General features: G+C 41.8%; 1 protein-coding gene across 3 annotated transcripts in view; it reads left to right on the forward strand.

Annotated features, from left to right (window-relative positions):
• The first annotated feature begins 1,950 nt into the window (after positions 1-1,950).
• UGDH (UDP-glucose 6-dehydrogenase) overlaps positions 1,951-14,956 on the forward strand; it is a 21,027-nt gene continuing 8,021 nt past the window's right edge. The window contains exons 1-7 of one of the 3 annotated variants that reach the window (XM_024211712.3): positions 1,951-2,100; positions 4,264-4,432; positions 7,048-7,149; positions 8,700-8,900; positions 9,001-9,198; positions 9,911-10,058; positions 11,646-11,740. In XM_024211712.3, the coding sequence (XP_024067480.1) occupies positions 4,271-4,432; positions 7,048-7,149; positions 8,700-8,900; positions 9,001-9,198; positions 9,911-10,058; positions 11,646-11,740 (906 nt within the window). In that variant the 5' untranslated portion in view covers positions 1,951-2,100; positions 4,264-4,270. Of the gene's footprint in view, positions 2,101-2,135; positions 2,525-4,263; positions 4,433-6,487; positions 6,536-7,047; positions 7,150-8,699; positions 8,901-9,000; positions 9,199-9,910; positions 10,059-11,645; positions 11,741-14,956 lie in introns of those variants that run through there. The other 2 variants (XM_024211713.2, XM_024211714.2) reach the window with 2 other exon arrangements.

The raw sequence follows: 14,956 nt of genomic DNA on the forward strand, positions 1-14,956 counted from the left end.
CAGGAGAGCGTAATGGATGATTTTGGATTTGTAATAATAAAAATTATAATTAACATTTTTAATGCATTTTTATTTGAAATCAGACTGAAATATCATCTAGCTGTCGTGTACAAATCTATTCTGAAAATTTCATGTCTCTATTTTATCTTATCTCAGAAGCATTGGTTGGACAGACGGATGGATGGACAAACCAAATAATTAAGCCTCTGTTTAAAATAAATGCTTAAAATACATTAAAAGGAAAAAAGGGGCAAACCATTTCCCAGTTTACCAAAAAACCTCAGCCTAGATCTCCCTTGGGGTTTGGGGGTGGGGGCGCCAACTGCATGGTTCTCCTAGGGCACCAGTTGTTGGCAGTTAGTCTAGGGCCACCCCTGAACATGGTCCTGTAACTTTGTCCCACTTAACTCTACAAACAAAAAGTGTTAGATCATAGATTCCTCTAGCCATACCAGACAACCAAATGCTATCACACTTGTAGTGACAATTGGCACTTATGTGGGCCAAACTGGGTGCAACTCACAGCATTTCATCAATGGGTATGTTTATGTGTGTGACAGAGGAGCTCATTGATAGAAAGTAAAGACATGAATGTTATGCACTAAATTCTGAAGGAGGCTAGCCACAGGGTCATTCTTATCTCTTGTGGAAGTTCCCTAATTTAGGTTCTGCTCCTGGGAAAGTTTTGCCTCCCTCAATCACAAACCTCCCCTACTGGTCAACAGTTTTCATTGTTCCAAAGCAGCCTGGAAGTGGGAGATGAGGGTTTTCAGAGGAAGGGAGAGTGCTGTGGAGGGCTTTTACTCCTGGGGTAGATATCTCGAACAGGCCTTTCTCAACTGGGATTGAGTGCAGAGTGTGACCTGTGTTACTAAACAGACTGGGTCCTTCCTTGGGAACTGCAACCTAGAGGTCACCCACATGTGCATGCTGAAGCCAGGTTTGGGGCTGATGGGATGGGGCACAGTCTTTTAAGCCAGCGGCTCTTAACTTTTTCAGACTACTTTACCTCTTTCAGGAATCTAATTTATTTTATGTACCCCAAGTTTCACCTCACTTACAAACTACTTGCTTACAAAATCAGACTTAAAAATACAAGTGTCACAGCAAAATCCTACTGAAAAATTGCTTACTTTCTAATTGTTACCATATAATTATAAATCAATTGGAATAGCAATACTGTACTTACATTTCAGTGTATAGTATATAGAGCAGTATAAACAAGTCACTGTATGAAATTTTAATTTGTACTGTCTTTTTATGTAGCCTGTTGTAAAACTAGGCAAATATCTAGATGAGTCGATGTAGCTCCTGGAAGACCTCAGCCTACCCCCAAGGGTACATGTACCCCTGATTGAGAGCCGCTGTTTTAAGCAGCAATTGGAAGGGTTTTTGGCCACTATGGCTATTCGGACCCAGACAGCCCAGACAGGCCGCCCTCACAGAGGCCACCGCTTCAAAGCGCCCCGCAGTGGCCTCCCTGGGCCCTGAGAGGGGCTATCTGGGAGCTGCTCAAACCATCAAGACTAAAATCCGCTTGCAGCCACCGCTGACTCCAGCCGCCTGTGAGCGCTGGTGAGCCAGCCCGAGAGGCAGGGAGCGGGCCCAGCACAGAGGCCTGTGTGTTCAGGGAGCTGAGGCGAGGACTCAGCAGAGGGGACAGGCCCCGCTGCAGCGCGGGCGGCGGAGCTGCTGGCCCAAGGCCGCCGGGGAAGCGGAGCAGAGAGAGGGAGCGCGCAGGTCACCTCCTGCCCCTCTCCCCGCCAGCCAGCTGGGCCCGGGGATCCTGCCGCTCCTCGCCCACCGCCTCAGCCGGTGCTGAGCTGTCCTGCCGGCATTCGCTGGCTGCGGGTGGGCGGGACGCGGGGGAGAGACCCCAGGCTCCCGCCCGTCCCAGCCTGGGTGCGGCTCAGCCCGGCCCCTCCCCCGGGAAGAGACTCTTTAAATAGCGGCTCGAGCCTGGCCGCTGCCTGGCTAGGCGCCTGTCCCCGTCCCGCCACCAGCCCTCGCTCCGGCTGCATCTTCATCTCCCGCTCGGAGGGACTCGGAGCGTCGGGATCCCCGGCCGCAGGGACGGGAGCGGCCCGCAGCGTTCGCGCTGTATGTATCCGTATCCCCTGCCTTGTAGGGGCGGGATTTTCCTCCCTCTTCCTCCTCCCCAGCCCTCCGAGCCCCGGCGCGCTCGAGATCGTCTTCCTTCGCTCCCTGAAGTGTTGGGCACGGTTCTTCCCATATAGCTTGGGTCATCTCAAACAGCAGGACAAAGGGCTGGGTAGGGACCCGTCCTGCCTTGGCCCCGGGGAGCATGGATTAGAGGGGCTCTCTCTGATTTCCGTGTAGGTTACTGTGCCGTTGGTGGTGGTTTTCCTGCCCTTTAGCTTCCAGGGATCAGAAGCACACAGTGAACTTCCACCCAGGTCTGGGGCATTGCCGGAGTCTTGCTTTGTCCAACTCTTTCAAAGACTGTTGCATTTCTTTAAAAGCTTTCGCAATATCCGTTCTCTACAAGGCTGCCCACAAAAATGTGAAGTGTTAGTATCCTGCTGGCTGGTGACTGTTGAGTGTAAATCTGTTATGCTGTTTCTTTTTTAAAATCTTTTTCTATAACCACATTTTCTCTTCTGTTGTTGAAATGTTACATGCCTAGAACATAGCCTTGCTCACCTTAAAGACTGAAGTCCTCTTTCTGTTCACAGATGACATACAGGATACAGCATGAGCAATAGCACGCACTGCAAGCTTTCCCCATGCTGTCCTAGAAGGAAGTGTAGTGCTAAGGCCCATTCAGTGATCTCTCTACTGAGATGGCTAAGAAGGGGGCCGGTTAGCATTCACTTTATTGTAACATTTCACGTTTTTGCAGGGGTGGGGTACCCTTGTCTAGAATGCACACTACCAAAAGTGATGTAATAGTTGTTAAAATAATCAGTGATTGATAGAAGTATCTTTTGTCAGCGGTGAGACAAGTTTAGTTAAAAAGGAAATAGTGTAATCACATTAATAATGTACTAAGAATTCTTGCCTCTCTAGAGCCAATTTATTGCATATACAGTAATACTTCAGTATATATTTTGGGGAGCGGGAGGAAAGAGGAAGGCAATCTCTACTGCTGTAGTAAAAGTAATGTGATGACCTGGAAAATGACTGATAACTACATCCGGTAAGATTTAGGAATTGTAGAGCACAATGGGAAATAGAGCTGAATCATGTCATGATTACAGTGATCCTAAAATACTGAGACAACATGATCTGATATAATTGTGTAGTTTTAAGGGCTGAACTTTGGCTCCTATGAAAATCAGTGGCAAAACACCTACACATTTAAATGGGAGAAGGATCAGGGCCTATTGTTCATTGTGTTCAAAGAAAGGTGTGATAGATACGCTTTAGAAATTTCTAAAATGAATAAATTAATGAGTTGTGGAAGAAAAGGCTAATTGTGAGAAATTTCTCATCAAAATTAGTATAAGCTATATCAATGTTATTTCTAAAATTAATTTTGATAACTAGACTTAGTTGCATGCTATGTCACTGTTCAGCATGGTTGATTTGATAGCTGTATTTTGATGTATAAATTTTCAAAACTTTGTAAGCATTTATCATTTCCATGGTCCAGTCATTGAAGTGGCTGAGCACTATCTAGTCCCAAAGACTTCAATGAGAGGTTGCTCAGTTCCAGACAGAATAGGAACTCTGGTGATTAATTTTGAGAATCGTTACTGTTTGGTTAGCAGTGAGTGGTTTATCATGATTTACCACTGCTGAAACTAACTAAAATTAAAATTAGACTGTGAAGTAAAACTATTGTTAAAAGAGTAGACTCAATTTACGCTTTAGACCATACAATATTAGTTTTTCTATTAAACAGGAATGATCTTTATGTTTGTCATATTTTTAGTTCCTCTTTTAAGATGGCTATGGAAAATACGTTAGCATTTTTCTAATGCTCTATGTATGTCTCATTTCAAAGATGCTAGCAGAATTTCCCTAGCTAGTATAGCTAGGATTTAAGTCTTTCTGGACACAAGAGACTAACTAGCTAATTTCAATGGCTGCTCAATTGGGATGCTCTTTTTATGATTATACTAATTATGTAAGGAAATGTTTCTGATAGTCTCCTGTTATGCTACCATAGTCAATCAGTGGCTTTTACTGTTTGAATTACTGTACAATGACCGTGCCTCTCTCTCTCTCTCTCTTTTTTTTTTTTTTTTTTTTTTTTATCTCGCTCTCTCTTTCCCCCTCTGTCCCTTTCTCCGTTAGAGCAACCATGTTTGAAATTAAGAAGATCTGCTGTATTGGTGCAGGCTATGTTGGTGGGCCAACATGTAGTGTCATTGCACATATGTGCCCTAAAATCAAGGTTACAGTTGTTGACGTTAATGAAGCTAGAATCAATGCCTGGAACTCTGATACACTTCCAATTTATGAGGTAAACTTGTGTTTATTATAGCATTTCTGTCTTTAATATAAAGTATTTGCCTCTGCTCATACAGTCCCCTCCCGCCCCCCGGCTCTCTTTGACTCCTAATGTCTGTTCTAGGAACATCAAAACTACATGCCTCATTGAAAAATAATGTTCCTTCAACAACTACACATTAAGCATGTGCGGTAAACAAGGGTTTGAAATGACCACTGGCCTCCATGAACTTAGTGCTGTCAGATGCTGGAGCGTGTTTCAGAGATGACTTACTTAGGCCTTGTGCATCCTGGTCAGGAAAAAATATTTACTGTATCCAGTAAATCATACAAAATCATGGTTCTTTTTGGGCCCTGTGTACACTACACTCTTATAGCTGAGTCAGCAGACCGAGTTATGACAAAGTTTTTCCTTTGTTACAACACAGTTCCAATATGTAATGTGGATGGCAATCTGTGTCCCAGAGGGATGCTTTGGACCACTGTGGTTAGGTCACATCCACATTACAAATTGTAACCAAGTTGTAAGTCAGGGGACAGCCAGCCATATTGCAGTTATGTCTCCTGACTCTGTAACTGTAATGCAGCTGAGCTCCTAGAAGGGAGAGAACAATTTTCCTGGCTGGTGGAGACAGGGCCTAATTGTGCTATTCACACCTGTGCAAACAGGCCATCAACATTTAAGGAGGCAGTGAAGAATTCACCACTTTCTCTGTACACCATTGCAAATGGCTGTGAAATGGTGAATCAAACTTTCACCTAGCATACAAGTGATTTAGCAACATACAGGAAAATGAGAAACCATTGTGGGGCTCATTCTGCCACTCTTAAAGTGAGTAGTACCTCACTACACAAGCAGTCTTGCTGATTTTTGACTGGTATCAGGGTAGCAAAATCTGGTCCTATGCTAGTTGTTCACTGGAATCTGGTGTTCCTTAAAGTTAGGATTTTTGCTAGAGCTTTAGTCCTTCCTATAAGGAGTCAGCTTTTTTTTAAACCTGAATGATACCCTGATGATCACCAGGGGTGCCAAGAGCTTTTCAACTCCTAACCAGTAACACTTCACATCTTTTTTTTGTTTTTTTTAGTTATAAAATAATTTTTCAGTTAGCACATACATTAATTTCAGCGTCAGAGATCTGTTGATATGTAACATTATCATTGCTTTTTACACTGCAAAAGGATTTCCATTGTCTTGTATACTTGTATAAAAATTACCATTTTTAGCACTTGATATTTTACAGTTTTTGCTCATTAAAGAGTAGCTCTCGCCACCCCCCACTCCCCTGTGTTGTTATAAATAACAACATTGACATGAGATGTACTGACCCAGGGCTCAAGATGTACCTGCCCACACTTTTTAATGGGAAAAGCTAATGTTTTTGCTCAACTCTCAAAAGCAAGGAAAATAGAATTTTGCAAGGCTGCCTTACATTGTTCTTTTGGCCATAATAAGAGAGAAACTTGTTTCTTGTCTTCTGATATTCCCTCTGATTTTTACCCTTGCTGTAATATCAAATACATGACAAAGTTGGTCTGTTGACCTTTGTTCAAAAAAATCAAAACCATAGCCTTTGCTCTTGTTTCCAGAGCTTGGTTAAAATTTAACTAATGGTAAAATTTATAGCATTCGGATTAGTGAATAAGAATTGTGGAAAGAATTGAGTACAGATCTTAACATGGATGAGCAAATGTTTTGTTTTTTATTAAAACTTAAACTGTTTGAGCAAATTAAAACACAGCTAGTCTCTTCATACCAGAAGCACATCTGTTTCCCAGCAGGATATCTATTGCTTACAAAGAATACCCCAAAACTTGTAAGAATGAGTTCAGACATTTGCAATTTTTGACCCCCTGACACTTTGTGCTCCACCCCCTTCAACTACCATATAGGAAGATACAAGCTAATCCTTTGGTTTCTACATGAGCAGTCTTTGTACCTGAATCCCAGCAAAAATTACAGCTGGAATGTTAATCTTATTCATAATTGGGTTCTGTTGTTTGTTTGAAATGGCTCAGGTTCTGTGGTAATGATTTTCTACTTGAGTTAATTTTTTATTTCTGTTAGGTCAGATGTCTAGTAAACAGTGAGACAGCAAAAAATGTCTTTGTCTAGGTAAGGTTCAACTTCCCTCCCTTCCCCCAAACTGAACCTTTACCTTGACGCAGTTACTGAAAAAGGATCTTGTGTCATTCTTTTGATAGTACTTTTATAAGTAGGATTGGGTGAAATTCACAATTCTTTACTATTTTATTTAGAATAGTGGCTTTAGTTTCTGTCGAATAATTCAAACATTTTTGTATGAAGTCCTAATACATGGAGTTTGTCCAGGTATATGAATAACCAGAGGCCCCATGCAAGTGGGGGGAGGCATTGGGGAAGCATCCCAATGCTATGTTTCTGTGTAAGAGAGGGCTATAATTAGTTTGTACTCAGTGTGATCCTCTGTGAATCCACACAAGTTTTATTTTCTGACAGATTTGAAATAACTTTTAATAAAGATAAAATTAAAAAAAATTGAAAACAGAACCTTTGTTGTACTTAAAGTTGTGTGCTGCCTGTTTGAATATACTGTTACCTGTTTTAACCAAATTTTGACTATTAAATACTTGCCTGTTTCTCCCTAGCCAGGGCTAAAAGAAGTGGTAGAGTCCTGCCGAGGAAAGAATCTCTTCTTTTCCACCAGTATTGACGATGCCATTAGAGAGGCTGATTTGGTATTTATTTCTGTAAGTAGTTTCTTTTGCACTTTGATATTTATTATCATTATTATATTGCTGTGCTCAAATGTATGTGTGGGGGGGAGGGAGTTCAATTTTTTTTTTTACATGTCCTTTATTTTGTTTGAAGAGGTAATGTAGTTTTAGGAGGCATAACAGACTTGTGCTGCACTGTGCAGGTTTTACCAGGCAGGTATGCTTAGCTTGCAGTGAGGATGATAAAACTCTTAAATCTTCTTCCTTTGCTATTATTTATCTCTCTCTATCTGAAAAGCACCCAACAAACTTTTGGACTCTCTATATACAAATAATAAGCTTGTTACTTCACATAGCTGAGTATTTTCTGAAGACACAATACAAAATAAGCCCACAGTTTTGTAACTAGTGTGGACTTCTATTTGTAGCATTCCACTGAAGTTGATGGGACTCGTGCAGAAATAAGAGTCCATTAGCAGGTTTCATTGTAGGATTGGCAATTAAAATTGTATAATAATTATCTGGATATAAAGACTCTTTAATTTTTTTTCAGTACTTTTTAAAATTCAGTTAATTAGTGGAGAGGAGAAGACTGCAGCATTTTTTTTGTTTTTAGATAGTCTCCTATAGTTTTTAATATTTCCACTCTCTTGAAACACTAGGAAACAGGTCCTATTAAACACAACACTTGTGGCATTTTGCAGTGTCAAAAGTCATGTACCTAGTTCCATATCCAAAGAACTACATAATAAGCTCTGGGGCTGCAGACCAGTTATTGTTCTATTCTTCAGGTACTTTACAGAGAGCTGTGATATTGGGAAGAGCCCTTGTTAATAAGCTCTCCTCCGTCCCCTGGGAGAATCTTCTGCATGAATCAGTAAAGTCTAATATTAATGCTATGAAATCACTGAGCCTGTAGATTGCCAGCTGAGTTCCTGTCCCTGGCTGGTAAAACATGCTGTGTTGTTGTGTTTTAATTTCAATATTCTTGCCTTCAGCTTGTAACGAGAAGGACCCTCTATGTTCAGTTAAGTGAAATATTGCCCTACATTGACACTTCCCCCCACCCTACTCAAGTACAGCAATTTTCAGGAGCTCTGTGGCTGGTCTGCGCTTAGCTTTTCCAGTCAGATGGTTTTGGGGGGGTAGCCTCCCTACTATTAGCATCAGAGGAATCCCTCAGAGTAGTGGGAAATAAGGGGGAATTGAATCTTTGCACGTATTGTAGCTTGAGTTGGGGAGAAGACTAGAAATAGCTCTTTGTGGGTATGGGGAAGCAATTTTGAATAAAGATTAGACTCTGCTGAAGCCTGCAGAGATGCTATGAATAATGTCCCTTGTGTAAATCCTATTTGATGATGAACAGAGCTTAGTGATATTTTTTTACAACTTAGAATGAGTAATTGATACGTCTGCTAGCTGTTTGTTGATCTGGCAGCCAGTTACTGGCTGAATCAGTAAAACAGAAACTTTCCTGTCCTTGGAGTGTAATCTCATGTATGCAGGAGTTCCAGTATCTTCAGACTTGTGAAAATTTTGTAAAGACTGTAATAACTTTTTCCTTCCCATGAATTTGTAACTAGGTTAACACCCCAACAAAGACCTATGGGATGGGAAAAGGCCGGGCAGCTGATCTGAAGTACATTGAAGCATGTGCTAGGCGGATTGTACAGAATTCAAATGGTTATAAGATTGTCACTGAGAAAAGCACAGTCCCAGTACGTGCAGCAGAGAGTATTCGTCGGATATTTGATGCCAATACAAAACCTAATTTGAATTTGCAGGTAAATATCTAGAAGTTACAGACTAAAGTGTCCCCTCCTCCTCCCCCTTCCCCCCAATTCCTTGTTTTACTTCAAACTTTATTTTCCTGTCTGTTTGCAGGTGTTGTCTAACCCAGAATTCCTAGCAGAAGGAACAGCTATCAAGGACCTAAAGAACCCAGACAGAGTGCTGATTGGTGGAGATGAGACTCCAGAGGGACAGAAGGCAGTCCGTGCGCTATGTGCTGTGTATGAGCACTGGGTTCCCAAAGAAAAAATCCTCACAACCAATACTTGGTCATCTGAGCTTTCCAAACTGGTTCGTATCAGTTATGGTGCTATGTCAATCAACAAATTAAATACAAAATATCAGCACTGATATTACTTAGGGCTGGTCCACACTGGGGCGGGGGATCGATATAGGAAACGCAACTTCAGCTACGAGAATAGCGTAGCTGAAGTCGACGTTTCCTATATCGAACTAAAAGTACTTACTTCGGGTCCACGCGGCGCAGGCAGGCTCCCCCGTCGACAGTGCTTCCTCCTCTCGGCGAGCAGGAGTTCCGCAGTCGACGGGGGAGCGCTTCTGGGATCGATCTATCGCGTCCAGATGAGACGCGATAAATCGATCCCAGAAGATCGATCTCTACCCGCCGAATTAGGCGGGTAGTGTGGACCAGCCCTAAGAATAATCCTCCAAAAGCCATAGCAACTAGTTATCTGAATGCTTATAAGAGATTCCAGTGTTGCATATCAAAATTGTTTGTTCACAACTTACTAATAGGCTTTTCTGTATCAGAAAAGACCTTATCCCAAGTCAATTCTATTTTGGTAATGAAATCATACATATTGGAAACAGCAGAAAATGGTAACGTCAACCAAAAAACAAATCTTGTGTACACATTGAAGTAATCCCTTTTTTTTATCTGTACCACACACAAAAAAACCAAACCACACTTCTCCATTGGCTTACAGACATCTTATTTACAGACGGGAAAACCACCTCTGTGGTGTTTGTGTTTTATTTACAGGCAGCTAATGCTTTCCTTGCCCAGAGAATCAGCAGCATTAACTCAATCAGTGCTCTGTGTGAAGCTACAGGAGCTGATGTTGAAGAGGTAGCAAGAGCCATTGGAATGGACCAAAGAATAGGAAATAAGTTTCTGAAGGCCAGTGTTGGTAAATGAAGAATCTTTTTCTCTTTTTAGACTTGGTAGGAGAACTGTCTCTGTCCAGCACAATAGCTCAACTGGAAACATTTAAAAATAAGCACTGGTATTCTGAAGTGACTGTTCATTGCACAACAGCTTACAAAAGACCTACTGTCGTGCTGTGGTTGATGTAGTGTTTTTTGGTGTTTTAATGAAAGAGATTGAGGATTCAGATAATCCTCTTTAGAGTCTCACACTTCCGGTTGGCATGGACTAGCTAGGACACTGAGCATCCATCAGGGAAGAGAGGTTACAATTTCATCCTTCTAGAGCATTCCCTACTGGCTGGTTGATGGGTAGCTTTCTAGTCACTACATAGTCTGTCCACACTCTAGTCAGCAGAGTGAATTCAGTTATCCAGACTTTGGTATTGCAGACTGAGATCTGATATGGAAAGCTATCAGTATGCAAATTCTACAGATCCAGTCTGACTGGCCAAATATCCTGAGGCTCTGCCTTGGGGACAAGAAACTTCGTGGAGCATGTCCATTAGCTGGGTTAGTGGGAAAAGATGCAACCCTATTCACATGGCTACATCTCCATACTAAAAGTATTTAATTTTTAAAATTACTTTACCAAATGTTGTCTTTTCTACAAATGTTTATAATAGAGGAATGGCAAGTAGCAAAATCTGTTATCCAAATATGCCCATTTTTCAGATACCTACCTCTCTGGCTTGGTAGCGGGGAGTCTGAGAGTTCTGGATCCTGCCACTCATTATCTTAACCCCCTCATCAGCTTTTTGTTCTTCTTTGACTCCTGACCATGATAGTGAGTGAGAATCCAGAACCCTTTTAAAACTAGTTTAAATCTAATCTCTGGGTAGTGGTCCTTAGGGGAAGAAGCAGCAGGTCTCTTGAAGTCAGTGGCAAAACTGACAGGATTTTAAGTCCTATTAGCTGCTAAAGTAAATAGGATTGAAGAACAAGATTTGGAAGAATCCTAGGAGTTTAGTTAAAAAGACTGGCAGCCCATCCCAGGAAAACTATTCTTGATATTTTGGTCAATAACTGCCAAACTTGGGGAGTGCCATTTTAAAGTGTCTGTGTTGTGGAGGGGCATAGATTTACTCCCCACCTGACTCCCACCCTTGGCCCTTGAGCCCCTATACCCATCTCCTCCTAGGAGCCTCAGCCCTGGAGGGAGCCCCTTTACCATCCCCTCCCTACTAGTAAACCTCGCCCTCAGGACTGTCCCACTCCCCAGATGGTCCCTGGTGTTGAGAGGAGCCTCTGCGGTTTCGGAAGCCGGTAGATGGGGGCATGGCAGAGTGCATGCAGAGCAGGATCCAGGTGCAGGCCACAGTGTGCTCCCAGTTGTGATATGTGTGGCTGCTAGTTTCAAGATCAATGCACACACGTGCACACAGCAAAAAAATCTGGCAAATTGCATCTCTTGACCAGCAAGAGTAGAGAAACTGGCCAGGCCTATCAAAAAGTGGCCTGCATTAGCTCCCTGGCATATGCCAGACATAAAGTGATTCCAAATATTGCTAAGTACACTACTCTTTTACTGATGAAGACCATCTGTTGAGTAACCATTTCCTTTCTTTCAGGATTTGGTGGTAGCTGTTTTCAGAAGGATGTTCTGAATTTAGTGTACCTTTGTGAGGCTCTGAACTTGCCTGAAGTAGCTCGCTATTGGCAACAGGTATGAGTCCATTCACTAGCATAAAACTTATTCAAACAGGGCATGTCACTGTTACCTCTGTAATGAGCCAGTAATTCTTTGGCTTGCAACTTTTCAGCATTGTCTGCGGCAAATTATCGTTTATCCTTCAGTGTGATTGGAACTGAAAATAAAATATACCCTCAACTATAGAGGTAATAAATATTTATTAATAAGTACTTTGTATAGCACCTTCTACCCGAGGTTATTAGAATGCTTTACAAATGTAATAAATAAGAATTCAACACCCCTTCAGGGTGGGCATTACTAACCCTATATTAGACGGAGGGTGTAAATTCAAAGTGTGATTTCAGGCAGACCCATCCAGGCTAGCTTTAAGTGTGCTACCATGGCTAAGAATAGCAGTGTTGATGTGGTGGTTTAGAGTAACCCACGGTTCTGTGTGGGCTTGTACAGCCTGCACTGCCACAGAAACACTGCTGTTTTTAGTCATAGTGGCACAAGTAAAGCTAGTGTGGGTATGTCTAGTGGAACTGCAGTCACACCTCAGATTACAGTGTAGTTGTAACCCCTCTGTGCCTTAGGGTAAATGACTTGTCCAGCACAACATAGGAAGTTATAGAGCTGGGAACAGAACCCTGGTCTCCTGACTCCATGCCTGTTATTTAACCACAATCTATCCTCCTTGTCTCAGTCCAGCATTAATGAAGGCAACTTATTTTAATACACTTTCAAATAACTCTAAAGTTTTTATAGAAAACCCACAAGAACCCATGTGCTGATTCCAACACTTTGCTGCTGATAACATTGTAAAGACCCTCACTAGCCAATTACTTGATTAAGCAAAAGACTAACGTATGGGCTGTCAGGTATCCATGTGGATAGTGCATTGTGTTATCATGTGAGCGAACAGTTTCTAGCTCAGCTACTAGTTGGGTGTGTGTGTGGTTGCTACAGAACATCACAGGTAAAGAAGGCATTGTCTTGTCATTATCCTGAGTACGAGAAACTGCAGGAGTTAACCACGTTAGCTGGATGATTTTAAGATGAGGAATAGCAATGAAATGGTTGGTTTCAGACTAGCAGCCATGTAGTCTGTATCCGCGAAAAGAACAGGAGTCTTTGTGGTACCTTAAAGACTAACAAATTTATTTGAGCATAAGCTTTCGTGGTCTAAAACCCACTTCATCGGATGCATGCAGTGGAAAATACAGTAGATAGATAGAGATAGATATAGATTTTATATATATACACTGAGAACATGAAGCAATGGGTGTTACCATATACACTATAACGAGAGTGATCTGTTAAGGTGAGCTATTACCAGCAGGAGAGAGAAAAAACTTTTTGTAGTGGTAATCAAAATGGCCATTTCCAGCAGTTGACAAGAAGGTGTGAGGAGCCGTGGGGGGGGGGAAATAAACATGGGAAATAGTTTTACTTTGTGTAATGAAATGGTTAACGCTCACCTGAGGCTTCAATTAACATTAAGTTGAGAAGAAAGCGACAAATTTACACTTATTGTTTCAGCCTGTCTGGCTCTAAGATCAAGACAAAACAATCAGGTTTCAGTGTGGCAAGTCTGACAAAGAAGGAATAAAAACTTTAAAAAAAAGTTTAGAGTTGCATTGGTGCAAACTAAAGGTGTTACTTTAAACTGTTATGAACCTTCATGTGGACACTCTTACTTTGGTTTAAGGGCTGATCTACAAACTTTTTGTATGGCTTTAAATATATCTGTTTTAGAAACAGATGTAGGCCTGGTCTACACTAAAAAGGTAGGTCAACCCAGGGGGGCATGAAAAATCTGCAGCCCGGAGGAGCGTAGTTAAGCTGACCTAACCCTTGGGGTAGACAGCACTGGGTCAACATAAAAATTCTTCCATTGACCTAACTACCACCTCTCGGGAAGGTGGATTATGTATTCCAATGGGAGCGTTTCATGTGTAGACAAGCCCATAGTGAGTGGAAGCCCCCTAGTGTGGTTGCATGCAGCTATACGAATAAAAGGTGTGGTTTATCTTGGTTTAACTTAAATTGATTAGGGACAGGTTTAAGCTACACCAAAATAAACTGCTCTTAATTTAATTTGTGTCCACATAGTTGTTTGCATTGGTTTAATTAAATTGGTTTAAATAAGCCATACAAGATTGTGTGTAGACAAGGCTTTAGATTCTGGAGGATACAGTGAAGTCTGTAGCGATAAGGCCCAGATGAAATCTTTGAAGGTATTTAGGCACTGAACTTCCATTGGGCCTAAAACATTAATCTTAAACCCTCCTCTTAAGTGCTTTTCTGCCACCTTGCCACCTTTTTTTCTTCCCCTGGGGCAAAGAGTGATTTACACACCACGTATAGAAAACTAAATCAGTGCAAGTGATATTTTACTATTAACATCCATTTTCTGAGCAACTTATACCTGATGTGGGCCATATGCCACTGTTCATATCACTTCTAAGTGTAGTTTTGTTCGTTGCAATGAGAATATGCTCACGTTCAGAGTCACAGGGAAGGCTATTGCCTACATTATCTGAGGTATGTATGCCTTTGACCAAACAATCTCTGGAAAACCTGGCTTTCTTACTTGGTCATTGGAGGCAAAGGTCCAAAAAAGACTAGGGATCAAGAGCTAAAATGTTGGGGGAAGGGGGAAAAAACAGCAGTTCTAATACGGAGGTAGAGAGTAACCTACATATTGCCTCAAAGTCTTTCTCAAAGAGAAGTATTTTTATCATTAAAGTGCATCACTACCACTTACATCCATGCCAGTCTTTGTGCATTGACATATTACAGTATGCACTAAACGGGTACTAAAACTGCCTGACTGTTGTGTAAAATAAATGTACTACATAATATATATACACAAACCTAGAGGGAAGTGTAGTTTTTGCTGTAGTCTGCTGGCATAATGCCCTTATTTTCTAAGCTCATTAACTTCCTGAAATTTACCACAATGCTCACTCCTATTGTTGTTGCTTTCCATGTCTTGGCCTAAAATAGTGAGCTGTGTGTAGGGGGCGTGGTGGTGTTGGGTGTTGGTTAAACTACATTGCACAGAAAGAAAAAGTAAAATGGATTATAAAAATGAAATCCACCATTAAGATCTGGGGAAAGCTTCCACACAATGGAGCAACACCCAGGGCCGGCTCCAGGCAACCAAGCACATGCTTGGGGCGGCGCCTGGTAAGGGGCGGCCAATCTTGGGGTGGCGGGGGGCAGTGCGGCGCGGCATTCCGC

The sequence above is a fragment of the Terrapene carolina genome, unplaced genomic scaffold (genome assembly GCF_002925995.2).
Source record: "Terrapene carolina triunguis isolate 2854851 unplaced genomic scaffold, T_m_triunguis-2.0 Scaffold66, whole genome shotgun sequence".
Lineage (NCBI taxonomy): Eukaryota > Metazoa > Chordata > Testudines > Emydidae > Terrapene > Terrapene triunguis.